We start from the raw sequence: 23,957 nt of genomic DNA on the forward strand, positions 1-23,957 counted from the left end.
GTCCTTTTGTAGAAATTTCACTCTATCCAAAATGATAAAGTGTTTCATTGTTGCTGCTTTCCCATTACAATAAAAGTGGCTTCCTTGGAAGCAGTTCTTATGCTAGTAAACCTTTTTAACACTACTGCAGGCAAGCATTTTGCTTGAATCTGTTGGCACCTGGCAGAAGAAAGAGGTTATGAAGCCTATAAGTTAAGGTGTGGAGGCATATGAATTTGATCCCATTCTCCAAGCAGGGATGCCCTGTAAGAATCAACCTGTCAAACCCCCCTTTGAATCCAAAAGCTGACAGACAACATTGTGTGCACTTGGATTCACTAGCTTGGGGAAAATTGCAATTGTTGATGCAAGGGACTGTGCCAGACAGAGAGAGTAGTGTAACCTAGTGTTGGGGAATTAAGTTTTTAAAAATAACGTGTTAGGTACATAGACCAGTAATATGCATTACTCATTTGAAAGTAAGATATGGTGTAAATTCTATAGGTATAAAGTAATTTGATTCAGGGCAGTCTCATGATGATGTCACAGTATGTAATGATGTTGGCATTGATGGGCAGATGATAGGCAATCCAAAAAACATAACTCCCAATGTGAAAAAAAATACAAAAACATGAACTTGACTTGAACAATCCATCAAAGTTACATTCACAATACCTGACAATGGACAATGGCAAACATGAGGCTTAAATACACAGACATAGGTAACAAGTAAATAAGACAACCAGTCACAAGACTGAACTAATAATAAGACAATTAACCATGAACCAATGACATAAGACTGATAATGAGATAACAAGACAATGAACCAATGAAAACATGGACATGGAGGGGAACAGGATATCACATGACCAGGGACACATGAGGAAACAGGAAATCACATGACATGAAACCACATGACCTGAACAGGAACTGAACTTAAAAATAAAAGACATGAAAACACGAACCAAACACATAAAGACGTGACACAGTAGTGTTTTTTTTTTTTTTTTTTCAGCATCATGGAAAAGACCTTGTCACTCCATTCTTACCTCAGTTCGGAGGATTCCATCAAACAGTGGTGGATTTAGGCATGGGCGACAATGGTATTTTATGATCCTTTTGATTATACTTTTTCATTGAGCTGCAGCTCGGACATTCAGAAAACCTCATTTGTGCCTCACGACAATCAAAATTAAAATGTAAAGCAAATAGTAAACGTTTACAGAAATATTTAATTAATTTTATTTAAAAATGTAGCATTCGAAAAATTATTGAAATACTTTGAAAAAAAAATCCTAACCATCTTACTTTAACATGTGTAATCAGGGACGTGCACAGACATTTTGGGGGCAGGGGCTCAAGTGGAAAAAAAAGGGCACTTCTCATAATTATTTATTTATTTATTTATTTTATTATTATTATTTTTTTTTTTACAAAACGTTAAATATATTAACAACTCTGACTTCCTTACCAATTTATTTTAATTCCCTCACACTCACGCAATTGTTTCATATTCAACAGATTTCTACAAAATAATCAGTTCACACAGAGACCATGGTCTTCTTTATTATTCACTAGGTTTATCACAAGAGCAGGCAACAGCAAAGGAAACTATGCCACAATGTGCATGCTTTCTAGGCTACTATTTTCAAGTATATATTTAGAATAAATGACTGCACCAAGGAGAGGGACATAGTTTCACTAGTAATTTGTTTATTTTGCACAAGGCAATAAATTGTTTTAGATGAGGAGCCTACGATCAAAATTATGAAGTTACTGTTTAAGGCAGGACACATTTTTTCATGTAGTGGTCAATTTTGAGATTTTGGTCTATTTTGCTTCCATGTCTTCTTTTACTCTTATGGAAAGAAAACTTCCAAAATACACATTTAGATGGTGTTTGTTTTAAGCCTACTACCCTCCGTCTGTTTGCATCTGTAGATTTCTTCTAAATTAACCAAAACAAGCTAATCTGCATATTTAAACATAACATTTCAGGGGAAAAGACTCTTGATTTTTTTATTCAATAAATATATTTGTTTGACAGGGAAGCTGTGCGCATACAGGAATATATATATATATATATATATATATATATATATATATATATATATATATATATATATATATATATATATATATTCATTTATAAAAATAAAAATGCACCCCAGAAAAAAGGGCACTTTCTCTCGAGGAAGAAAAAGGGCAGGTGCCCCCTTTGATGTCTATGTGTGCACTGCCTGTGTGTAATAGTACTCCTAAAACCTTATTGATATTTGAAAAATATTGTGTGTTCCATTGTTGGTTGTTTGTCGTAACTCTTTTGGAGAGTTTGTATGTTGTTTTTATTGGTTGAAAGGTTTTCAGCAACTGTTAGAGTTGTGGTTCAGTGGTTAGCATATATATACTCCTGTCATACTGGAGCCGTGTTGCTTGCTTTACACAAACAAGTCTGATTACACAATGCAGTAGAAAAAGTGCATAGCACAAATTTCACCTGCCATCAAAATAAAATAAACGCAATTATGTTAAAAAGAGTGAAACACGTTGTGTCTTTACACATTAGTGAATGTTTTACAGTAAATTAATTTGTATGCATTTATTTTTCTCTCAGTGTCCTCCTGGTTTGAGTCCAATGAAGGACGGCACAGGTTGCTATGACCACCATATTGGCATTGACTGTTCTGACGGCTTTAATGGAGGCTGCGAGCAGCTGTGCCTTCAGCAGCTGGCACCTCTGGAGGAGGACCCCACTCTCTACAACATCCAGATGTTCTGCGGGTAAGAAGACTCAAACTCTACACACATGTAGCTATCTGTTTGATAGCTAGATCTGAACATGTTAACAAGGCTTTCTTAAGTCAGACATTTTGAACTTTTACTGACATACTGAAACTGTCTCAAGTATTTAAAACCAGAAGGGTGTTGGAATTTGGGTGCTTCTTTAACATCAAGCACTTCTATGCCCTAACAGGTCAATTACAACAAACAGTATTAATAAGTAAATCTTATTAGTTACACTTTTATAGCTATGATAATATAAATTAAGAGTGAAATAAACACAAACATTTGTAATATATGACATTTCAGTTGTTAAATAAATAATGACTTTTGTGTCATTTCCACCTTGACCAACAATTTTGCCACTAATAAAGTATTTTCAAAAGTCAGTGTACTAGTCATTTAGGACACAGCTACACACACACACACACACACACACACACACAAAGTATCACTTGTGAATAGACTGTATTTATGTGCAGTATTTCCCATCAAGCTGCCATTTTTGCATAAACAATCATTCAAAAAGTGTGAAAATAGTATTTAATTGTGTGCATTTTTCATACAAACAATGTTAGCTATGCAATTAGCTTTAGCAACACAAATAAGTCTGACAATTTATTCCAAATAAAAAGCTTTTAAGATGTCTTTTCCACTACAAAAGTGGTTCTAAAAGTGTGGGGCATGCCCTTATTTTAAGGGGGGCATGGAAGACTGGCCTGTTCTCAAATCACTTTTACACATTCAGCAAAAATAGCGACAATATACGCAAGAACCAATGAGCGCAATTTCTACACCTCTGCTTTTTCTCCTGCTTTGTTTAAACTTTTGGCAGGCACTGCAGCGCAAACTGCACAAAGCATGTAATAGTGCCAGGTGCGCTCTCAGGTGCGCTTATGTAAACAAAGATGTCTCGCGTGCTAGTTTCAAATGGGGGAAAAAATGAATTAACACTGATATTTCGGTCAGTCCCTCACACAACACTATCGAATGGCTTCAGAAGAATTGATATATAAAGCACAAAAGTTAAGGACGATTTGTATGGTGCTTTTGGAACTTGGACAGCGTATCACCATCCTCTCATCCCTCAGTCTTGTCGCTGACACGTAGTACCTGTTACTTTTCTCAGCACTGGCCAGGATGGGCCAATCACAGTCGTTTATTCTTACTGGAAGTTTACTGCAGTTTAAAAATGCTTTTATAGATACTACTGAGGCAGGTATAAATCCTTGCTATTATTATTATATATAATAAAAAAAATAAAATAAAAAAAAAGTGTAAATATCTCCATTGAGAGAAAAAAACGTTCTGCAATTTAAATGCAGATGAATGGAGGATTTGGTTTGCAATGTGTTCATGCCCAGTGGTTGCTCCTGCAGCAGTATTACTTTTTATTTATTTATTTTTCCTTCTGTTTTTGTATGGTTTGAAAGTGTATAGGCATAATTAAAATGTTTTATGTATTTATGTAATACAGAAAGTATACACAAAATAACAGAACAATGTTGGCATTGTGACAAATGTTCATTCAGATTCTTTTTTCAGTGAAAAAGTGTTTCAAATGAGTTTTATTTAAAGTCTGCAGGGCCCAGAGTGCCCATAGCTTAAGAAATACCCACTTGCATCCATTATTTTTAAATGATTTATTTTCTTCTCATATTCACTTGCTAAAACGCATTCACCTTCAAAAAAATGCAGTTGAAAATCTGCAAAAGCTGAATTTGATGCACAATATTCTTTTTTCAATACTTGCAAAAACACTGAAAACACTGAAGCAAAACAAAACAAAACTAGTATATTACAGTAATGTAAGGATAAATTAGAAATGTCACACAACATGTCAATATTTATTTTTATTGTTTTACATTTTTATTAGGATAATACAATGTATTTAAGCATGTTTAAATTAGGCTATTCATACCATTGTGTAGTATTTATCAAATATAGTCTGACAGTGTACTACACTGTATCTGATGATCTGCATTGTACTGGATGAATGAAAACCTTAACACAAAGTAGATATATGTAATTCTTAAAGGAATATTCTGGTTTCACTACAAGTTAAGCTCAATAGACAGATTTTGGGGCATAATATTGATAACCACAAACATTTATTTTGACTCGTCCCTCCTTTTCTTTAAAAAAAGCAAAAATCGTGGTTGCAGTGAGGCATTTACAATAGAAGTAAATGGGGCCAATGTTTTTAACATTAAAATACTCACTGTTTCAAAAGTATAGCCACACAAGATAAAGGATATGAGTGTATACATGATTTTAATTTGATAAAATCGCATACTAACCTTTTCTGTGTAAAGTTATAGCCAATTTTCCAACTTTGTTACCATGACGATGTAATGTCAACAAACCCTAAAATGACTGTAAAAATTAGGATTTAAACAATAGCTCAAATAATAAAGTTTTAATAGAAGGATTAATGCAAGTGCTTTCATAAAATTATTAGCTTCACATTTCGTGTTTAAACCCTCCAAAAATTGGCCACATTCACTTTCATTGTCCCCATTCACTACCATTGTAAGTGCCTCATTGTAACCTTGATTTTTGTTTTTTTTAAAGAAAAGGACGGACGAGTCTAAACAAATGTTGGTGGTAATCAACATTATGCCACAAATGCTGTCTATTGAGCTTAACTTGTATTGAACTTGGAACATTCCTTTTATGCACTTTTGAATCATTTATGTGAATTTTGAGGACATTTGCTGATGACTGTTGTACATTGGCGTTGCTAGCGGCATGCTCTACCAGTTGAGCCACACACTTAAAAAAAAAAAAAAAAAACAAAAAAAAAAGTTGGAACCTACAATTGTTACATAAAATGCTTTCTTACATTTCTACTTAATTTAATGCATATAAATTGCTTTTGTTGGTGTAACATAATTTGTCAGGTTGGTTTAATCAGATTAAATAACATTTTCAACTTAAATAAAACCAGTTAATTTAGATTCTACTTTATTAGGTTTCCTGACAACATTTTATACTGCAGGAACATTGCTTTCAATATTGTCACAGGAGATACATTATAAACACCAGCAGACTTGTAGATGGAACATATAAATCATAAATACAAATTGTGAACACAATTCCTTTAAAAGGAATGCACCTGTCAAACAGACTGGTTCTTGTTCGGCAGTGAAGAAGTCGTCTTCCTGCCCAGTCATGTCTTGGTGGAAGTCCCTTCACTCTGATATGACATCACATGCATCACAGAAAACAAACTACTGTGAGACTTTCATGTGCTAGCTGTAGAGACTATGTGGTCCAATCGGAAGAAAGACCATTTCCTATGTATTTTTCCTTGCTAAAACAACCTTTTTTTACCTATTCATTGAGACTCCAAGATCATTTGCTTCTGTAGGCACATGACAAATGTGCATAATTATCTCTTTCTCAAGAGATCCTGATAATATGACAGGCAATCTGAAGCCACTTAAAGCATTTTCTGTGTTACGGATGTGCTACTGAGATGATGTTTCTCACCACCACTGATGACAGTTTCCTGTAGTGCTACCAGGAAAAGTGAGACTGAGAATTTAAGCTCTGACACCCCTTTCTATCTGTTGTTTGTGTTGTAGAGTAGACGTGACAGCTGAGTTTCAAAGTTCCATAAATATAAATGAGTCCTGTGAGGTGTCACGCTTAAGATGATACTGTTCTGCAGATGGTAAATGGTGGTAGTGCACTGAGTTGGTAAACAGAATTGCCAGCCTTACATTCATGTTGTATGCTACACTGTGAGATCATTACCTATACCTACAGCATATGGCTTTCTTGCTAAGAGTGATGTCTTCATGTTTTATGACCTAAATTTGTTTTAAACAAACTCCTAAGGTACAAACAAGTGAATAGAAATGATTGATGACACTTAATAATGCCTTAATAAATAAATAAAAAAGCAAAAAAGCAAAAAAAAAAAAAAAAGCATGGAAATACACTATATGGAATATATCATTCTGATGTTATATTTCCATGTAATTTCATAGTGGCAGTACATTATAAAACTTTTTTTTTTTATTCATAGTTGCAGCTTTAAAAAGTATTTAGCATTATATAATAACTAAATAATCAATATACTGTGTGTGTGTGTGTGTGTGTGTGTGTGTGTGTGTGTGTATATATATATACACACACACACACACACACACACCGATCAGCCACAACATTAAAACCACCTGCCACTTGAGATGCTATTCGACTCACCACAGTTGTATAGAGCGGTTATCTGAGTTACCGTAGACTTTGAAGATTTTATGTACTGCACTGCTGCCACACAATTGGCTGATTAGATAATCGCATGGATGATTGTTGGTGACAGATGGGCTGGTTTGAGTATTTCTGTAACTGCTGATCTCCTGGGATTTTCACACACATTAGTCTCTAGAATTTACTCAGAATGGTACCAAAAACAGAAAAACCAGTGAGTGGCAGTTCTGTGGATGGAAACGCCTTATTGATGAGAGAGGTCAACAGAGAATGGCCAGACTGGTTCAAACTGACAAAGTCTATGGTAACTCAGATAACTGCTCTGGACAATTGTGGTGAGAAGAACAGCATCTCGGAATGCTATTCTGAGATGCGGGTCGGTGCTGTTTTGGTGGCACAAGGGCGACCTACACAATATTAGGCAGGTGGTTTTAATGTTGTGGCTGATCGGTGTGTGTATGTATGAAAATATATATATATATATATATATATATATATATATATATATATATATATATATATATACAGTGGTGTGAAAAAGTGTTTGCCCCCTTCCTGATTTCTTATTTTTTTGCATGTTTGTCACATTTAAATGTTTCAGATCATCAAACAATTTTAAATATTAGTCAAAGATAACACAAGTAAACACAAAATGCAGTTGTTAAATGAAGGTTGTTATTATTAAGGGAAAACAAAATCCAAACCTACATGGCCCTGTGTGAAAAAGTGATTGCCCCATCTGTTAAAACATAACTTAACTGTGGTTTATCACACCTGAGTTCAATTTCTCTAGCCACACCCAGGCCTGATTACTGCCACACCTGTTCTCAATCAAGAAATCACTTAAATAGGACCTGCCTGACAAAGTGAAGTAGACCAAAAGATCTTCAAAAGCTAGACATCATGCCGAGATCCAAAGAAATTCAGGAACAAATGAGAAAGAAAGTAATTGAGATCTATCAGTCTGGAAAAGGTTATAAAGCCATTTCTAAAGCTTTGGGACTCCAGAGGACCACAGTGAGAGCCATTATCCACAAATGGCGAAAACATGGAACAGTGGTGAACCTTCCCAGGAGTGGCCGGCCGACCAAATTACCCCAAGAGGGCAGCGACGACTCAACCAAGAGGTCACAAAAGACCCCACAATAATATCCAAAGAACTGCAGGCCTCACTTGCCTCAGTTAAGGTCAGTGTTCATGACTTCACCATAAAAAAGAGACTGGGTAAAAATGGCCTGCATGGCAGAGTTCCAAGACGAAAACCACTGCTGAGCAAAAAGAACATTAAGGCTCGTCTCATTTTTGCAAGAAAACATCTTGATGACATTTTGGGAAAATACTCTGTGGACTGACGAGACAAAAGTTGAACTTTTTGGAAGGTGTGTGTCCCATTACATCTGGTGTAAAAGTAACACCACATTTCAGAAAAAGAACATCATACCAACAGTAAAATATGGTGGTGGTAGTGTGATGGTCTGGGGCTGTTTTGCTGCTTCAGGACCTGGAAGACTTGCTGTGATAAATGGAACCATGAATTCCGCTGTCTACCAAAAATCCTGAAGGAGAATGTCCAGCCATCTGTTCGTGACCTCAAGCTGAAGCGAACTTGGTTTCTGCAGCAGGACAATGATCCAAAACACTCCAGCAAGTCCACCTCTGAATGGCTGAAGAAAAACAAAATGAAGACTTTGGAGTGGCCTAGTCAAAGTCCTGACCTGAATCCTATTGAGATGCTGTGGCATGACCTTAAAAAGGCAGTTCATGCTCGAAAACCCTCCAATGTGGCTGAATTACAACAATTCTGCAAAGATGAGTGGGCCAAAATTCCTCCACAGCGCTGTAAAAGACTCGTTGCAAGTTATCGCAAACGCTTGATTGCAGTTGTTGCTGCTAAGGGTGGCCCAACCAGTTATTAGGTTTAGGGGGCAATCACTTTTTCACACAGGGCCATGTAGGTTTGGATTTTGTTTTCCCTTAATAATAACAACCTTCATTTAACAACTGCATTTTGTGTTTACTTGTGTTATCTTTGACTAATATTTAAACTTGTTTGATGATCTGAAACATTTAAGTGTGACAAACATGCAAAAAAATAAGAAATCAGGAAGGGGGCAAACACTTTTTCACACCACTGTATATATATAATTATTTTAACCTGTCTTATTGGCAATGTTCAGTTGTCTTAGCCTCTTCACTTAATTTATACCTTTTTATTTGTATTATTTATAAACTATTATGTTACATTTCCAAAGACAAAGATAGAAGTCACAGATATGGTGCTTTTAAGCTGTTTTATGAAAATGCTTATGGAAATCAAAGTATGTGTTGTGTTAGTGTTTTAACTTGCATTAAATGTACATTTTAAAATGTGGTAACCTGCAGTTATTACCTTAAAGGGATAGTTCACCCAAAAATGTAGTCCTTTTTTACTATCAATCTTCACTTTCATGTTCATTTACTTTTCTTTTTGCTGATTTGTATTCTGTTTGAGTATCGCCACTTAATGAGTAGGGAGGAGAATTTAGAGTAAAAAAGGACTTCATTATTGATCTGTTTCTCACCCACAGCTATATTATTGATTCTGAAGGTATGGATTTAACCACTGGAGTCTTATTATTATATTAGGCTGCCTTTATGTGCCTTTTGGAGCGTCAAAATTTTGGTACCCATTCACTTGCATAGTGAGGACCTACAGAGCTAGATATTTATCTAAAAATCTTTGTTTGTGTTCAGCAGAAGAAAGAAAGTCATACACTTCTGCAATGGCATGAGGGTGAGTTAAATGATGAGAGAATTTAAATTTTTGGGAGAACTATCTCTTTAAGGAGCTATTTCTACCTGAACTCTTAATAATTAGTTTGTTGGTGTAACCTGATGTATTCAGGTTGATTTAGTGATGTTAAATAATATTTTCAACTTAAAACTAGTTATTTTTTATGTTAACACATGAAGCACACATATATAAAATATTATCTTACTCTATTTGCCAAACAATTACTCCCCTGTATTTTTTGTATTTTTATTTTTATTTTTTCTCATCTCTTGTGTCTTTTTGCTTTTGCTGTCTGTTTTGTAGGTGTATTGAAGATTACAAGAGAAGAGCAGATGGCCGCTCCTGTCAGCCACTGTCAGAGGCATGCACTGAGGGATTGGACTGCGGGGACATTGCTGACATCCCAGCCAACCAGACTGTGTTTGGGGACCTCTTCTATGGCTACAATAACCACACCAAAGTGATTACATCAGGACAGATCCTTAAGTCCACCTTCAGGTGAAGTAGTGATGAGGTTTAACATCTTCTCTGAGTACGTTTTTTTGCTACACCAGGGGCGACAGCTGACTTGTATTCACTAGTTTTTAATGGCAACATTGTGCTGATAATGTGAATTGTGGTAATGTGATTTCTTTAGCCTCACATTATTAGACCTGTGATTCCCATTTTCATCATGTTACAGTGATCTTACCATGGTTAAGAGGTGTTGTTCAGTACACAGAGTGGAGTTAACCATGGTAAAATTACTGTAACACATGGCCTTGAGTGGCTTATTTTATTTGTTTATTATTATTATTATTATAAGGATTCATCCGGTAGGAGGAAAAAAGTCCCAAAAGTCCCATTTTCAAAGTGATGGCATTTCCAGCCCATTTGTCCAATTCTTCTGAAACTTTGTGTACATGCCTCATTTCTCATGGGGAACAAAAACACCTCAAGGACCCATAAAGTCCACAATGATGGATTTTCCTGTACGGTGAAAATTTGGGAAAACCTACAAAATTCTTCTTCTCTTGAACCGTAGAGCCAATTGACTTGTAATTTGGTACCCATGTGTAGAATTAAAGTCTTTCAATGTGTTACTTAGCAAAAATGAATACAATACAAAATGGCTGAAAGGGGCGTATTTATGTAAATGTCCACATTGCCTCAATATATATGTGTCAATAAAACAAAGGTCATTTTGACTAATGGTTTTTCAAACCTAACATGCTTCAAGAAGACAACACTCTGAAGTACCGTGTAAAATTGCACCTTGATATGTCAAAAGATGACTGAATCACAGCTGTTTGAACTTGGGCCAAATCTGACAATGCTAGCCACTGGTTCTTTTTTTATACAGAAACTGAAAACAGAAATACTCAGCAATGTGAATAGCTAACTTGGCTAAGATTTTGTGCTGGTAAGTGAAAGGTCAGAGGTTCAAATCCAGCCATAGCCATATTTTTTTTTTGTTTAGGATTCAGTCAGAAAGACATGTTTTTTAGGATTCCTCCATCGGGAGGGTTTAACCCCAATCCTCTACTGAACAATTTTTAAATGATTTGCCATTTTGAGGAGGAATCCACATTGCTGCTTGCAGCTATATTTATTATTATTATTATTATTATTATTATTATTATTAATTAGGCTTTATCCAAAATTACTGACAGAACAGTGAAGATATGACAAAATACGAGAAGAGAGGGGGATCAGGAGATGCATGAACTCAGGTTCAATATATATACAGTTGTGCTCAAAAGTTTTCATACCCTTAGAGAATTGGTAATATATGTACCATTTTTAAAGAAAACATGAGCAGGCAAAACACATTTCTATTATTTCTTATGGGATTCATATTCAACTGTAGGTTATAACAGAATGGCACAATCATAAAATAAAACATGGCAACAAAGAAAAAAATGAAATGACCCCTGTTCAAAAGTCTGCATACCCTTAGTTCTTAATACTGTGTATTGCCCCCTTTAGCATCAATGACAGCGTGCAGTCTTTTGTAATAGTTGTCTATGAGGCCACAAATATTTGCAGGTGGTATAGCTGCCCATTTGTCTTGGCAAAATGCCTCCAGGTCATGCAAAGTCTTTGGTCGTCTTGCATGAACTGCAGGTTTGAGATCTCCCCAGAGTGGCTCGATGATATTAAGGTCAGGAGACTGTGATAGCCACTCCAGAACCTTCACATTTTTCTGCTGTAACCACTGGAGGGTCAACTTGGCCTTGTGCTTAGGGTCATTGTCATGCTGGAAAGTCCAAGAGCGTCCCATGGGCAGCTTTCATGCAGAAGAATGCAAATTGTCTGCCAGTATTTTGTGATAACATGCTGCATTCATCTTGCCATCAATTTTCACAAGATTTCCCGTGCCTTTAGAGCTCACACCCCCCCAAAACATCAGTGAGCCACCACCATGCTTCACAGTGGGGATTGTATTCTTTTCACTATAGGCCTTGTTGACCCCTCTCCAAACCTAGCGCTTATGGTTGTGACCATAAAGCTCTATTTTGGTCTCGTCACTCCAAATTACAGTGTGCCAGAAGCTGTGAGGCATGTCAAGGTGTTGTCGGGCATATTGTAACTGGGCTTTTTTGTGGCATTGGCACAGTAAAGGCTTCTTTCTGGCAACTCAACCATGCAGCTCATTTTTGTTCAAGTAACATCGTATTGTGCTTCTTGAAACAACCACACCGTCTTTTTCCAGAGCAGCCTGTATTTCTCCTGAGGTTACCAGTGGGTTTTTCTTTGTATCCCGAACAATTCTTCTGGCAGTTGTGGCTGAAATCTTTCTTGGTCTACCTGACCTTGGCTTGATATCAAGAGTTCCCTGAATTTTCCACTTCTGAATAAGTGATTGAACAGTACTGACTGGCATTTCCAAGGCTTTGGATACTTTTTATATCCTTTTCCATATTTATAAAGTTCCATTACCTTGTTACGCAGGTCTTTTGACAGTTCTTTTCTGCTCCCCATGGCTCAGTATCTAGCCTGCTCAGTGCATCCACGTGAGAGCTAACAAACTCATTGACTATTTATACACAGACACTAATTGCAATTTAAAAAGCCACAGGTGTGGGAAATTAACCTTGAATTGCCATTTAAACCTGTGTGTGTCACCTTGTGTGTCTGTAACAAGGCCAAACATTCAAGGGTATGTAAACTTTTGATCAGGGCCATTTGGGTGATTTCTGTTACCATTATGATTTAAAAAGGAGCCAAACAACTATGCGATAATAAATGGCTTCATATGTTGACTATCCTTAAAAAAAGACAGTTTTTGTGCATGATAAGTCATATTTTCTAAATCAATGCCAAAATTTCACAATTTCTGCCAGGGTAAGCAAATTTTGAGCACAACTGTATATATTTTATATTACTTTTTTTTCACCTGAATATAACCAGTTAACTTATATGTTATAACAGCTATTTTACAACGACTTTGAATGTGGCTCATCCAGTTCAATTTTAGAGCTGAAAATTATAATAATAAATTATAATTTATTTTTCATAATAAATAGTTAATTTTTGTTTTTGTTTTAAAGGGATAGTTCACCCAAAAATTACATTTCTCTCATCATTTACACAACCTCTTGCCATCCCAGATGTGTATGACTTTCTTTCTTCAGCAGAACACAAACAAAGATTTATAGAAGAATATCTCAGCTCTGTAGGTCCATACAATGCAACTGAATGGTGATCAGACCTTTGTAGTTCCAAAAATAAAATCATAGAAGTAATCCATAAGACTCCAGTGGTTAAATCTATATATTCAGAAGAAATTCATGTCCTTTTTTACTCTAAATCTCCATTTTCACTTTCACATATGAAAGTCACACGTGATGCCCATTTAGCCTCACTTTCACATATGAAATATAAGTAAATTCACATAAGTACGTTCCTCACCCACACCTATTATATCGCTTCTGAAGATATGGATTTAACCACTGGAGTCTTATGGATTAATTTGATGTTTTTGTTATGTGATTTTTTGGAGCTACAAACGTATGATTACCATTCACATGCATTGTATAGACCCACAAAGCTGAGATATAAATCTTTATGTTCTGCTGAAGAAAGAAAGTCATGCACATCTGGGATGGCATGAGGGTGAGTAAATGATAAGATAATTTTAATTTTTGGGTGAATAATACCTTTATTTGAATAATTATTGTATTTATCACATGTTATACATTTGTACATATACAGTGAAATTATTTTTTTTTCACATATCCCAGCTAAGCTTGGGTCAGATTGCAGGGTCAGCCATGATATGGCACCCCTGGAGCAGATAGGGTCAAGGGCCTTGCTCAAGGGCCCAACAGTGGCATCTTGGCAGTGCTGGGGCTCGAACCCCCAATCTTCTGATCAGTAACCCAGAGCCTTAACTGCTGAGCCACCACTGCCCCCATATTTTTGGTACCATATTCTGTATGTTCCATATCTACTAAATATGGTCATCTGGAATATACTGTAGGTCTTGAAAGCATGGCAGTAATGCTATTTAATCATCAGGGCTAATTTAATAAAAGCACACATCCTGTGAAATAGCACCACAGAAAATGTATCTAATTGCACTCGGAACCACTTTGAAGGTTCCTCTAATTACTGGAGCACTGTGACGTCTTCTATGGTCAGCTCACCAAAAGGTCACCGTGAAAAGTCATCGATGGCCCTTAAATTAAACAGGCACTGTCTGATCCAGTTTCCTGCGACTGTTTATACATGTATCCCACATGGTTTGATTGGTGTGGAAAGGGAGGAGGGAGGCCAGAGTGATGGAGGAATAGACAGAGCGGGTGGAGAGTTAACATTATCAAGAAGCCAAATCTCAAATGCTCTGATCTCATTTGGAGGCACCCAGAGAGACGATGGGTTTAGACAGCCTTTGAAAAGCTCAACCAGCCCCCATGCTCTGAAACTCACTCTCTGCACCTAGAGAGGCCTTGCTAATGCAAGCTTTAATTATGGGGAATGACAAGATGCAAATTAAAAGTGACCATAAGCAAGTTTGATTTAATGGGGCTTAATTGGGCCAGCTGAATTTACTAGATCTTCGGTTGAACAAATGAAAGCTAAGCCAGGTTCATTAATCCTTCATAGAATATTGCAGAGCTGCAACAATTAATTTCAAACTTAAGGAAATAGTCTAAATATTGATACTCAGGAGGGTCAGGGAAAGGAAATGAAAAGTTTTTTGAAGTTCTAGTGTGCAGAATGGAAATCTTTAAAGAGAACGGTGCAGATAAACAACATCTTTTCCTGATTGATTGCATTCTGAGATAAATGCAGGGCTTCCAGTTATTTCAGGTATGTTTGACTTGCCTAATGTACATTAGGGTATAAAAAAACTGTGAACATTTTTGTTAGCTGTTAATCCTTGCAGTTTGTTTAGTGTTTGTAGGTTTAATGTTTTTTTTTTTTTTTTTTTTTTTTTTTTAAGATTTAGGTTTGCTGTGAGTCACTGAGGATACATTTGCAATTGTCTTGGTTACATGAAACGTAACCCTGGTTCCCTGAGTGGGAACGTGATGCCGCGTAATAGCATTGGGACACGCCCTGAGTGTCACGTGGTCTGAAGCCCTTGTACAATCATGCCAATGTATTGGCTGGTGGCGTATACATGACACCCCTAGGGAGCTACGTCAAGGGCTCCATAAAAGCGCTCGCTTTGGCACCATCGAGTCAGATTTTCTGCAGGAAGGCATTAGCCTGTGCAGCTGCTAGTGTTTATGGCCAGCTTACGCAGTGTCTCATTCCCACTCAGGGAACCAGGGTTACGTTTTACATAACCAAGACGTTCCCTTTCATAGGAACTCGAGGTGTGAGTGCTGTCGCATTAGGAACAATATACATTCACGCCATGCGAACAGTATTTGCCAACTCTCTATGCCCATGCGGCAAGCATATAGCGGCACACAAGCAAACTAAAGTGTCTGAATAAAACAGAGAAAATTATGAGTTTACTCATGTTCCAACATAGAGATCCTGGGTAGTAGGAGTCAAACCCTTATCCAGATTATAATATCTAACAAATGTAAAGTATGTGGAGAGGACCATTCTTCCACCATACAAATGTCCTCCAAGGACGCACTAGCCAAAGCCCATGAGGATGCCATGCTCCTCGTAGAATGGGCTCGAAAACCTGAAGGTGAAGGTAAACCGCATGCTTTGTAAGCAATTGAAATTGCATCAGTAAGCCAATGAGACTTACTGATTTGCTTGGACTCCGAAACACCCCTGTTGTAGCCACCAAAGCACGCAAACAACTGCTCTGAATTATGCCACTGGCAAGTACAGTCAACATTAATTTGCAACATCCAAACTGGGCAAAGCATATGTAATCTTTCATGCTCCTCCGACTCAATTGGGGGAGGATAGAAAGCCTGAAAATTAATAGTCTGCGAGTGAAATGATGTAGAAATGACCTTGAGCAAATAGCCCAAAGGCCTTAAAAACACTCTTGAACACCCTGGCGCAAAATCCATACATAAAGGATTGATTGACGGCATGCAAATCACCAACGCCTTTAAACGATCCCAATGCTACTAGCAGGGCCATTTTAAGAGTCAGAAACTTATCAGCGACTGTTGCTCAAACGAAGCACCCGAGAGTTCCTCTAAAACAACAGATAAATCCCATATGGGAACGCAATAAATGAATGGAATGAAAAGGTCTAAGCCTGCGGACCCTGCATAAAACAAGAGACAAGAGAATGCCTACCGACAGAGACTCCACTGATAATCGCATGCTTAGCCGCTATAGTGGCAACATAGACTTTAAGCGTTGCCGGGGCAACCCCAGCCCAAAAATCCAGCACTTTACCGACAGGGCAGTGAACTGGATTTTCACCTTGCTCTGTACACCAAGAAGCAAAAATACGCCACTTGAACATCAACAGCTTCCTGTTTGATGGAGCTCTAGCATTCAGAATGGTATCATCCACAGCAGGGGATAACCCATCATTCAAAAGATCTCCCCATTGAGGGGCCATACCCATAACCTCCACAAGTTTGGGCGGGGATGGAAAATGCTGTCCCGAGCCTGAGACATGGCATTTCCTCCAGGAGAGAGAGCAGAGTCAAAAACCATACTTGAGATGGCCAAAACGATGCCACTAACAGAAGCCAAACCCAATTCTCCCGAACTCTCTGCAGGACTATTTGCGGCTGACTGATTGGTGGGAACGTAAAGACGCGTTGTCATCCATTGATGCACCAAAGTATCGATGCCCAGCAGTGCCGGAGGCAAGAGGGAAAAACCAGAGGGGACAGTGTGACATCTTGCTCAAAGCGAACAGGTCGACTTCCGCTCTGCCGAACCTTCTCCAGATTTGTTCCATAATCTGAGGATATAATGTCCACTCTCCGGGTATCAACCCCTGTCTGGACAGGAGATCTGCCCCCAAATTCAACCGGCCCAGGACATGCACAGCTCGTAGAGACAGCACACTGTCCCATGCCCACAGAAGAATGCGATGTGCCAGCCTCAGAATGGCATGAGAATGCACTCCTCCCTGGCGATTTATGAAGGACACCACCATCCTGTTGTCCGACCGGATGTGGACATGGCTGCACTGAATCTCTGGGAGGACAATCAGTAATGCCAGCAGCACCCTGAACATCTCCAGACAGTTTATATGCCAATATTTCAGGTGGCCCGTCCAAACCACGTAGGCTGGATGACCCTCGTATACAGCGCACCAACCCGTGGAGGAGGCGTCTGTCATTATAACTTTGCAGCGACACACCTGTCTCAACGGAATGCCTGACATCAAAAGGTGGGTCCATTTCCATGGTAACAGAGTTCGGTAGCACCCACGCGTCATTTTGAAGAGACGGAACGCATGCGTCAGTGGTTGAATTCCCTTTGTGGTGTTCATCCAGCACTGAAAAGGTCTCGCATGCAACATGCCTAGGGGAATGACAGCAGAAGCCATGATCATGAGCCACAAAAACCTGTGAAATGTTCTCGCAGGGAGAACGCATCCCACTCTGAACATCGCTAGACACCGGCAGAATGACAGAATGCGAACTGTATACAGACGCACCTGAATTGCCAGCGAATCCAGCTCCACCCCTAGAAACAGAGTCTGTTGCTTTGGCAACAGGACACTCTTGTCTAGGTTTACACACAGCCCTAGATTGCTCAAATGGCTGAGAATGACATCTCAATGTTGGGCAGCTAAAGTCTATGAGTGGGCTAGCACCAACCAATCATCGAGATAATTCAAAATGTGGATGCCCTGAAGCCTCAAGGGTGTCAAAACTGCATCCATGCATTTTGTGAAAGTACATGGTGCCAGTGCAAGTCCAAATGGAAGGAAGTAAAACTGATACGCTTTGCCCCCGAAAGCGAATCTGAGAAAGCACTTGTGCTTTGGGCGCAATCTGAATATGGAAATAATCGTCCTTCAAATAATTTGTCATAAACCAGTCCCTCGGCTGCACTTGTGACATTATTTGCTTCTGCGTCAGCATTCCGAATCGACATTTCATCAGAGTGGAATTCGTACATCTCAAATCCAGAATGGGACGCAAGCTGCCGTCTTTTTTCGGGACCAGAAAATAATGGCTGTAAAAACTGCATTCTCTCCGAGAAGGGGGTATTTCCTCTATTGCCCCTCTTTCTAAGAGAGAATTAATTTCCAGATTAAAAAATGGGGCTTCCCCAACAGAAACGTCTATTGGAATAACCCCACTGAACACCGGCGGAGTTTGCCTGAATTGAATTACATTACCATGCTTTATTGTTTGAAGTACCTAGTTCAAAATGTCCTTCAGTTGCTGCCAAGCCGACATATGGGTAGACAGAGGGATTAATGCATGGCTCTTGCCTGTTGCATGACCTGTAAGCACAAGATGGCACGTTTGGCTTACTTTTGGTGACCAGAACCAGCGGTACAGCAAAGGGAAGTCTTCGCTCCTCCAATACTGTGCCTGGCTGAAGGGAATTTGATCATGTTTTTGCCTTTATTGTATTTAGGCATACAAGATGAGCATCCTGAAATGTATGTACAGCAGGGACGCTGACAGAATAAACCTTTTCCCTGTATTTTGAATGGGGGAAAATGTACGAATATTGGGGGGAATGTTATTTGAGAAAACTTGTTTGCCACAACGGCCCTAGCATTCTTTATGGGGGGACAATGTGTTGTGCTTATGTTCACTGGGTGTGCTTGATGAAAATCAAATTCTGTTTTGCATGTCTCGAGACCCTTGGTCATGGAGACAGAGGCTGAATTCAGAATGTGTTTTTTTCATTGTTCTCTCCCCAGTGCCAGCTGCTGGGGGAAACTGAATTATATTCTGTTTGCCGGATGATCAAGGCATGAACAATGGCAAACTCAACCCGATGCTGTCCAAAGTGCAAACAGAAACTACATGGATACGTTTGCACGGTCTGGTTTCATTCACCAAATGGGGGCTCACCCTTCGTTTCACTGCAAGTCCATCAGGCTTGCTTCTTGTGTCCTGCCGGCAGCTCAAAAGGGGCCGATCCAACATCCAAACGCCTACGCAGACACACCCGTGATGGCAGGAATGAATGAGGACTCCTTCTGAGGGGGTGAAAAACTTGTGTCTGGTGCCTTATGCAGCTCTCTGCTTGGACGTTGCGAAGATACCGAACGTGAACGCACCAGAGCTGCAGTGGGCTTTTCTCTCTCTCTGCGAGGAAGCATCTGCTGGAACGTGGCAGTCTGCTGTTTCACAGTGCATAATTTTTCCACCACCAACTGCACTGCATCACCGAACAGTCTGGATTGTGACACAATGGTGTTCATTAGAAAGATCTTGTCCTTGTCACGAATATCTGTGAGCATAAGCCATAGATGGCGTTCCACCACTACGAGGCCCCCATATTCTGACCAACATCACAAGCAATATGTTTGGTAGCTCTTAGCGCCAAATCAGAAGGTTGGTGCAATTCCATGACGGCCTCAGCATCCAGTCCAGCTCCCTTGTCTAAATCCCTCATAAAATGGGTCTGGTAGGCTTGCAAAACTGCCAACGTGTGCAAAGCTGAAACCGCCTGGCCCGAAGCTTGGTAGGCCTTGCTCAAAAAGGACGATGTAACTCTGCACGGCTTCGAGGGAAGAGTAGGCCTCGATTTCCATGTGGTCACCGAAGAAGGAGAGAGATGGGCAGCCAGCGCCTCTTCCATCGCCGGGATCTAAGTATATCCGTGGTCGGAAGCTCAACATACATTTGAAAATTCAGAGGCCAATTGATTTGTGATACTGGCCAAGTAAGTTTGATTTCAAACTTTTTTTGATTTCCAGGTCTTCAAAATCTCACAATGGAGGTCCGGGGAAAAAGGGAGCAGCCTACGAGGCATAGCTGCACATTGGCCCACTAAAAAGCAGTCGTCCAAGATCAATTTACGATCCTCCAATTGCGCTTCATCTGGCAAATCCAGGTGCAATTTTTTTCACTGCACATGTAATAACCTCGTGACTCGATGGCGTCAAAGCAAGTGCTTTTATGGAGCCCGTGATGTAGCTCCCTGGGGCATTGCTTAAGCGCCACCAGCCAATAAATTGGCGTGATTGTACAAGGTCTTCAGACCACGTGACACTCAGCGCATGTCCCAATACTGCATGAGTTCCTATGCAAGGGAACTCACTTTTGTGCGTGGTGTATCAACACACATACACATAGACAAAATAGCGCTATTTGCAGTGCAGCTCAAGTTCCTACGAAAAGGAACTCACTTTTGTGCGTGGTGTATCAACACACATACACACACATTTTTTTCAATGCAAAATTTCCCTGATCACTATGTGAATTTGGCTTATTATAGATATGACTTGTTCACAAAATTCATCGCTATTTGCTGCAATTAATGTCGAGATATTACCACCTTCAGAAAGCTGCTGGTAAAAGGAATTCTTTTTAAAAGAATTCTTTTTTTTTTTTTTTTTTTTTCACATTTTCTAATGATCATGGTGGCAGTAATTCATCAAATGATGATCAATTTATAGAAAAGTGCATATATCAGGTCCCTGGATTGCAGTGTTGGACCGATGCTGTACAGTCCCAGTAAAGTAGGCCAGGTTATGGTAATCTGCTGCATCCTACACAACCTGCAAAATGCAAAATCAGGAATAGCCCTGTTTAAATTGCATTAAGCACAGATATTTGGGCCATGTTTGCACCATTGCCTGATTTGCATTATTTATTTAGTGAATTGGGTGCCAACAAAATAAAAAATAAATAAAATAAATGCAGACAGTAAGTGCAAATAAACAACACTTTGCAAACTAAATTCATTTAACCTTCTCTCAAAGAGAAAGGGGAAAATGGAAAAGGAGAGAAAGATGTGAATTGAAAAATATTTCATATTTTAATAGTACATCAACTCACACATGCAATGTACACTCAATTAAGTCAGGGGGAATTAAACATACATTTACAGAGGTAACCCTGATTCATCTCTTTCCAAAATGATGCAAGGGGGAAACGAGCGAGCAATTGCCAGATAAAGCCTATCCAGAGAGGCTGATGTTCTTCATTATTCTGTTATAAATTACACTGCTGTGTGCTTCCTTTGGAGTGTCACCAAAAGTCACAACCCACAAGTCTGGGATGTCACGCAGCAGCTGCTTTTACTATCTGACTCCTATCTAAAAGCCATAGTTACATTTTCATGCTGTTTAATCATGAACACGAGGTGCAACACATTTCCCTTTGACAACCTGCCCAAAAGACCATGCAGAATGTATTAGCTCCCTTTTGATGCTTTTCAGGTCAGCGGAGTTCTCTGAGAGATGAACATCAGATCAAGTCGGTTTTATTTGTAAAGGGCTTTTCACAATACATGTTGTTTCAAAGTATCTTTACAGAAAATAGTGCCTTAATTCCTGAAATTAGCAAGCTAAATGTGACTGTGGCAAGAAAAAATAAAAAGAAAGAAAAAAAAACTCCATTAGATGTTGAGGTATATGAGGGAGAAAACTTTGAAAGGAACCAGGACCCATGGTCACGGAAAATATATCAGGGAATTTAAAAAATGAGTTTTCCAGGCCTGGAAAAGTCATGGAAATTAAAGAAATATTCCAGGTTTAGGGTTGGGAGGGTTACTTTTGAAATGTATTCCACTACAGATTACAGAATACATGCTGTAAAATGTAATTTGTAACATATTCTGTTAGATTACTCAAGGTTAGTAACGTATTCTAAATACTTTGGATTACTTCTTCAGTACTGATAGATTTTTTTTCACGTGTTTTGACTATATAAACTCTGCCAGTACAGTAAGACAAACTACACATGTTAAAAATACATTCTCTGAAAAACCTAAATATGTTATGCAGTGTTGTTTCTAAAACAAGATGAATCAAACTGATCTTCTTTTAAGGATTTTTAGATAATTTTACAGGAAAACAATATAAAAATTATTATTAAGAATATGATTTTTGCCCTAATATCAAAGGTCTTACTAGTAAAAAGAAATTATGATCCAACTTGAATTTTCTTGACAAATAAATATGATCATGTCGGGTAACGTGCATGTAAAATCGCTAGAAATAGCATTTTAGCTTAGCGTAAAGCTGACAATTTACATAAGGTTTATTTCTATTCCTTCTGCTCCAAATTTACTTCAAACTTACTTCTCTGTCTGCTCGTATGAATGTAATACATCATAAGAAAGTGTTTCACCACTGTTCAAATGCACTTTGGATCACATCATTTAAATGTATAAATGTTTTCCATCTGAAAGAACTAACTATTTAATGAAACAAATGACAATAAAATGCAAAGTAATCTCTTCAGTAATCAAAATACTTTTTGAATGTAACTGTATTCTAAATACCAGTGATTTAAACTGTAACTGTAGTGGAATACAGTTACTTATATTTTGTATTTTAAATACGTAATCCCATTACATGTATTTCGTTACTCCCCAACCCTGTCCGGGTTCAATACAAGTTAAGCTCAGTCGAAAGCATTTGTGGCATAATTTTGATTACCTCAAAAATTACTTTAGACTCGTCCCTCCTAATCTTTAAAAACAGCAAAAATCGAAATCACAGTGAGGCACTTACAATGGAAGTCAACGTGGCCAATTTTTTGAGGGTTTAAAGGCAGAAATGTGAAGCTAATAATTGTATAAAGGCTATTACATTAATTATTCTGTTAAAACTCATGTATTATTTGAGCTGTAAAGAGTTTTAAATTGTAATTTTTTACTGTCATTTTAAGGTTTTAGGGTTTGTTGATCTTACATCGTCATGGCAACAAAAATGTAAAATTGTTAGGTTAGGTTAGTAAGTGATTTTATTACACTAAAATCATGTTTACATGCATATTGTTTATGGATTGTGGCCATACTTTTGAAACAGTGAGTATTTTAACGTTCAAAAATTAGCCCCCATTTACTTCCATTGAAGGTGCCTCATTGTCACGTTAACAATTTCTCAGTGACGTTAACACAGTTGTCATAAAATGTTATTATTAAAATGTGGGCCGTGTTGTATGGCAGCTGGATGCTCCCTGGATCCTTGGAACTAATGTAAATTAAAGTGTTTAGATCTCCGAAAAAGCAACCACAAATGGATGCATTAACCACTGCAATGAAGCGAGACAGCTGGATATGTACAGTACTAACAACTGCAGCACACATCTTATCTCTGGTAGATGAACAAGCTTCATGCCAACTAATTGTAAGTTTGAGAGGTAGACTATACTGTAGATTACTCCCATTATAATGAATGAAGCTGTGCAAGTCATTTACTATTACATTTAGTCATTTACGAGATGCTTTTGTCCAAAATGACTTACAAATGAGGAACATAACAAGCAATTTATCTCACAAAAGTCAACTATATCTGCAATATCGAACTGCTAAGTTCTTAGAGTAGATAAAGATGCAGAAAGAGACAAGAAAAGTATTTTTATAATTATTATGAAAAGCTGTCTGCATGTCTGAAGGTCTTCATTGAATGGCTCCATTGATTGTAATAGGAGCGATCAAATATTCCTGGTCTCTCCACTGAAGAAACAATTGTGAACATCTAAACTACTATACAATTTCATCACTTCTCTCATGTAGACGCTCAGTATCAACAACACATTTGGATAAGTCACTTCAGGTAAACGTTTCATGTTCATTGAGAGAATATGTTAACTCAGAGTGTTAACCGGAAGTGTGAGGAACACTGAGCTTGATCATGGTCTGATTCTGATAGATGGAGCATTTCCTCTGTGCTGATTAA

The 23,957-nt window shown here is 38.3% G+C and overlaps 1 protein-coding gene across 5 annotated transcripts in view; it reads left to right on the top strand.

Annotated features, from left to right (window-relative positions):
• The window catches only part of LOC127441377 (astrotactin-1-like), a 502,716-nt gene that overhangs the window by 223,402 nt on the left and 255,357 nt on the right, over nucleotides 1-23,957 (top strand). For all 5 annotated transcript variants that reach the window (XM_051698730.1, XM_051698731.1, XM_051698728.1 and 2 more), the window contains 2 exons: nucleotides 2,594-2,760; nucleotides 10,055-10,249. In XM_051698730.1, coding sequence (XP_051554690.1) covers nucleotides 2,594-2,760; nucleotides 10,055-10,249 — 362 coding nt within the window. The remainder of the gene's footprint in view (nucleotides 1-2,593; nucleotides 2,761-10,054; nucleotides 10,250-23,957) is intronic.

This window comes from Myxocyprinus asiaticus, chromosome 5, assembly GCF_019703515.2.
Source record: "Myxocyprinus asiaticus isolate MX2 ecotype Aquarium Trade chromosome 5, UBuf_Myxa_2, whole genome shotgun sequence".
Classification (NCBI taxonomy): domain Eukaryota; kingdom Metazoa; phylum Chordata; class Actinopteri; order Cypriniformes; family Catostomidae; genus Myxocyprinus; species Myxocyprinus asiaticus.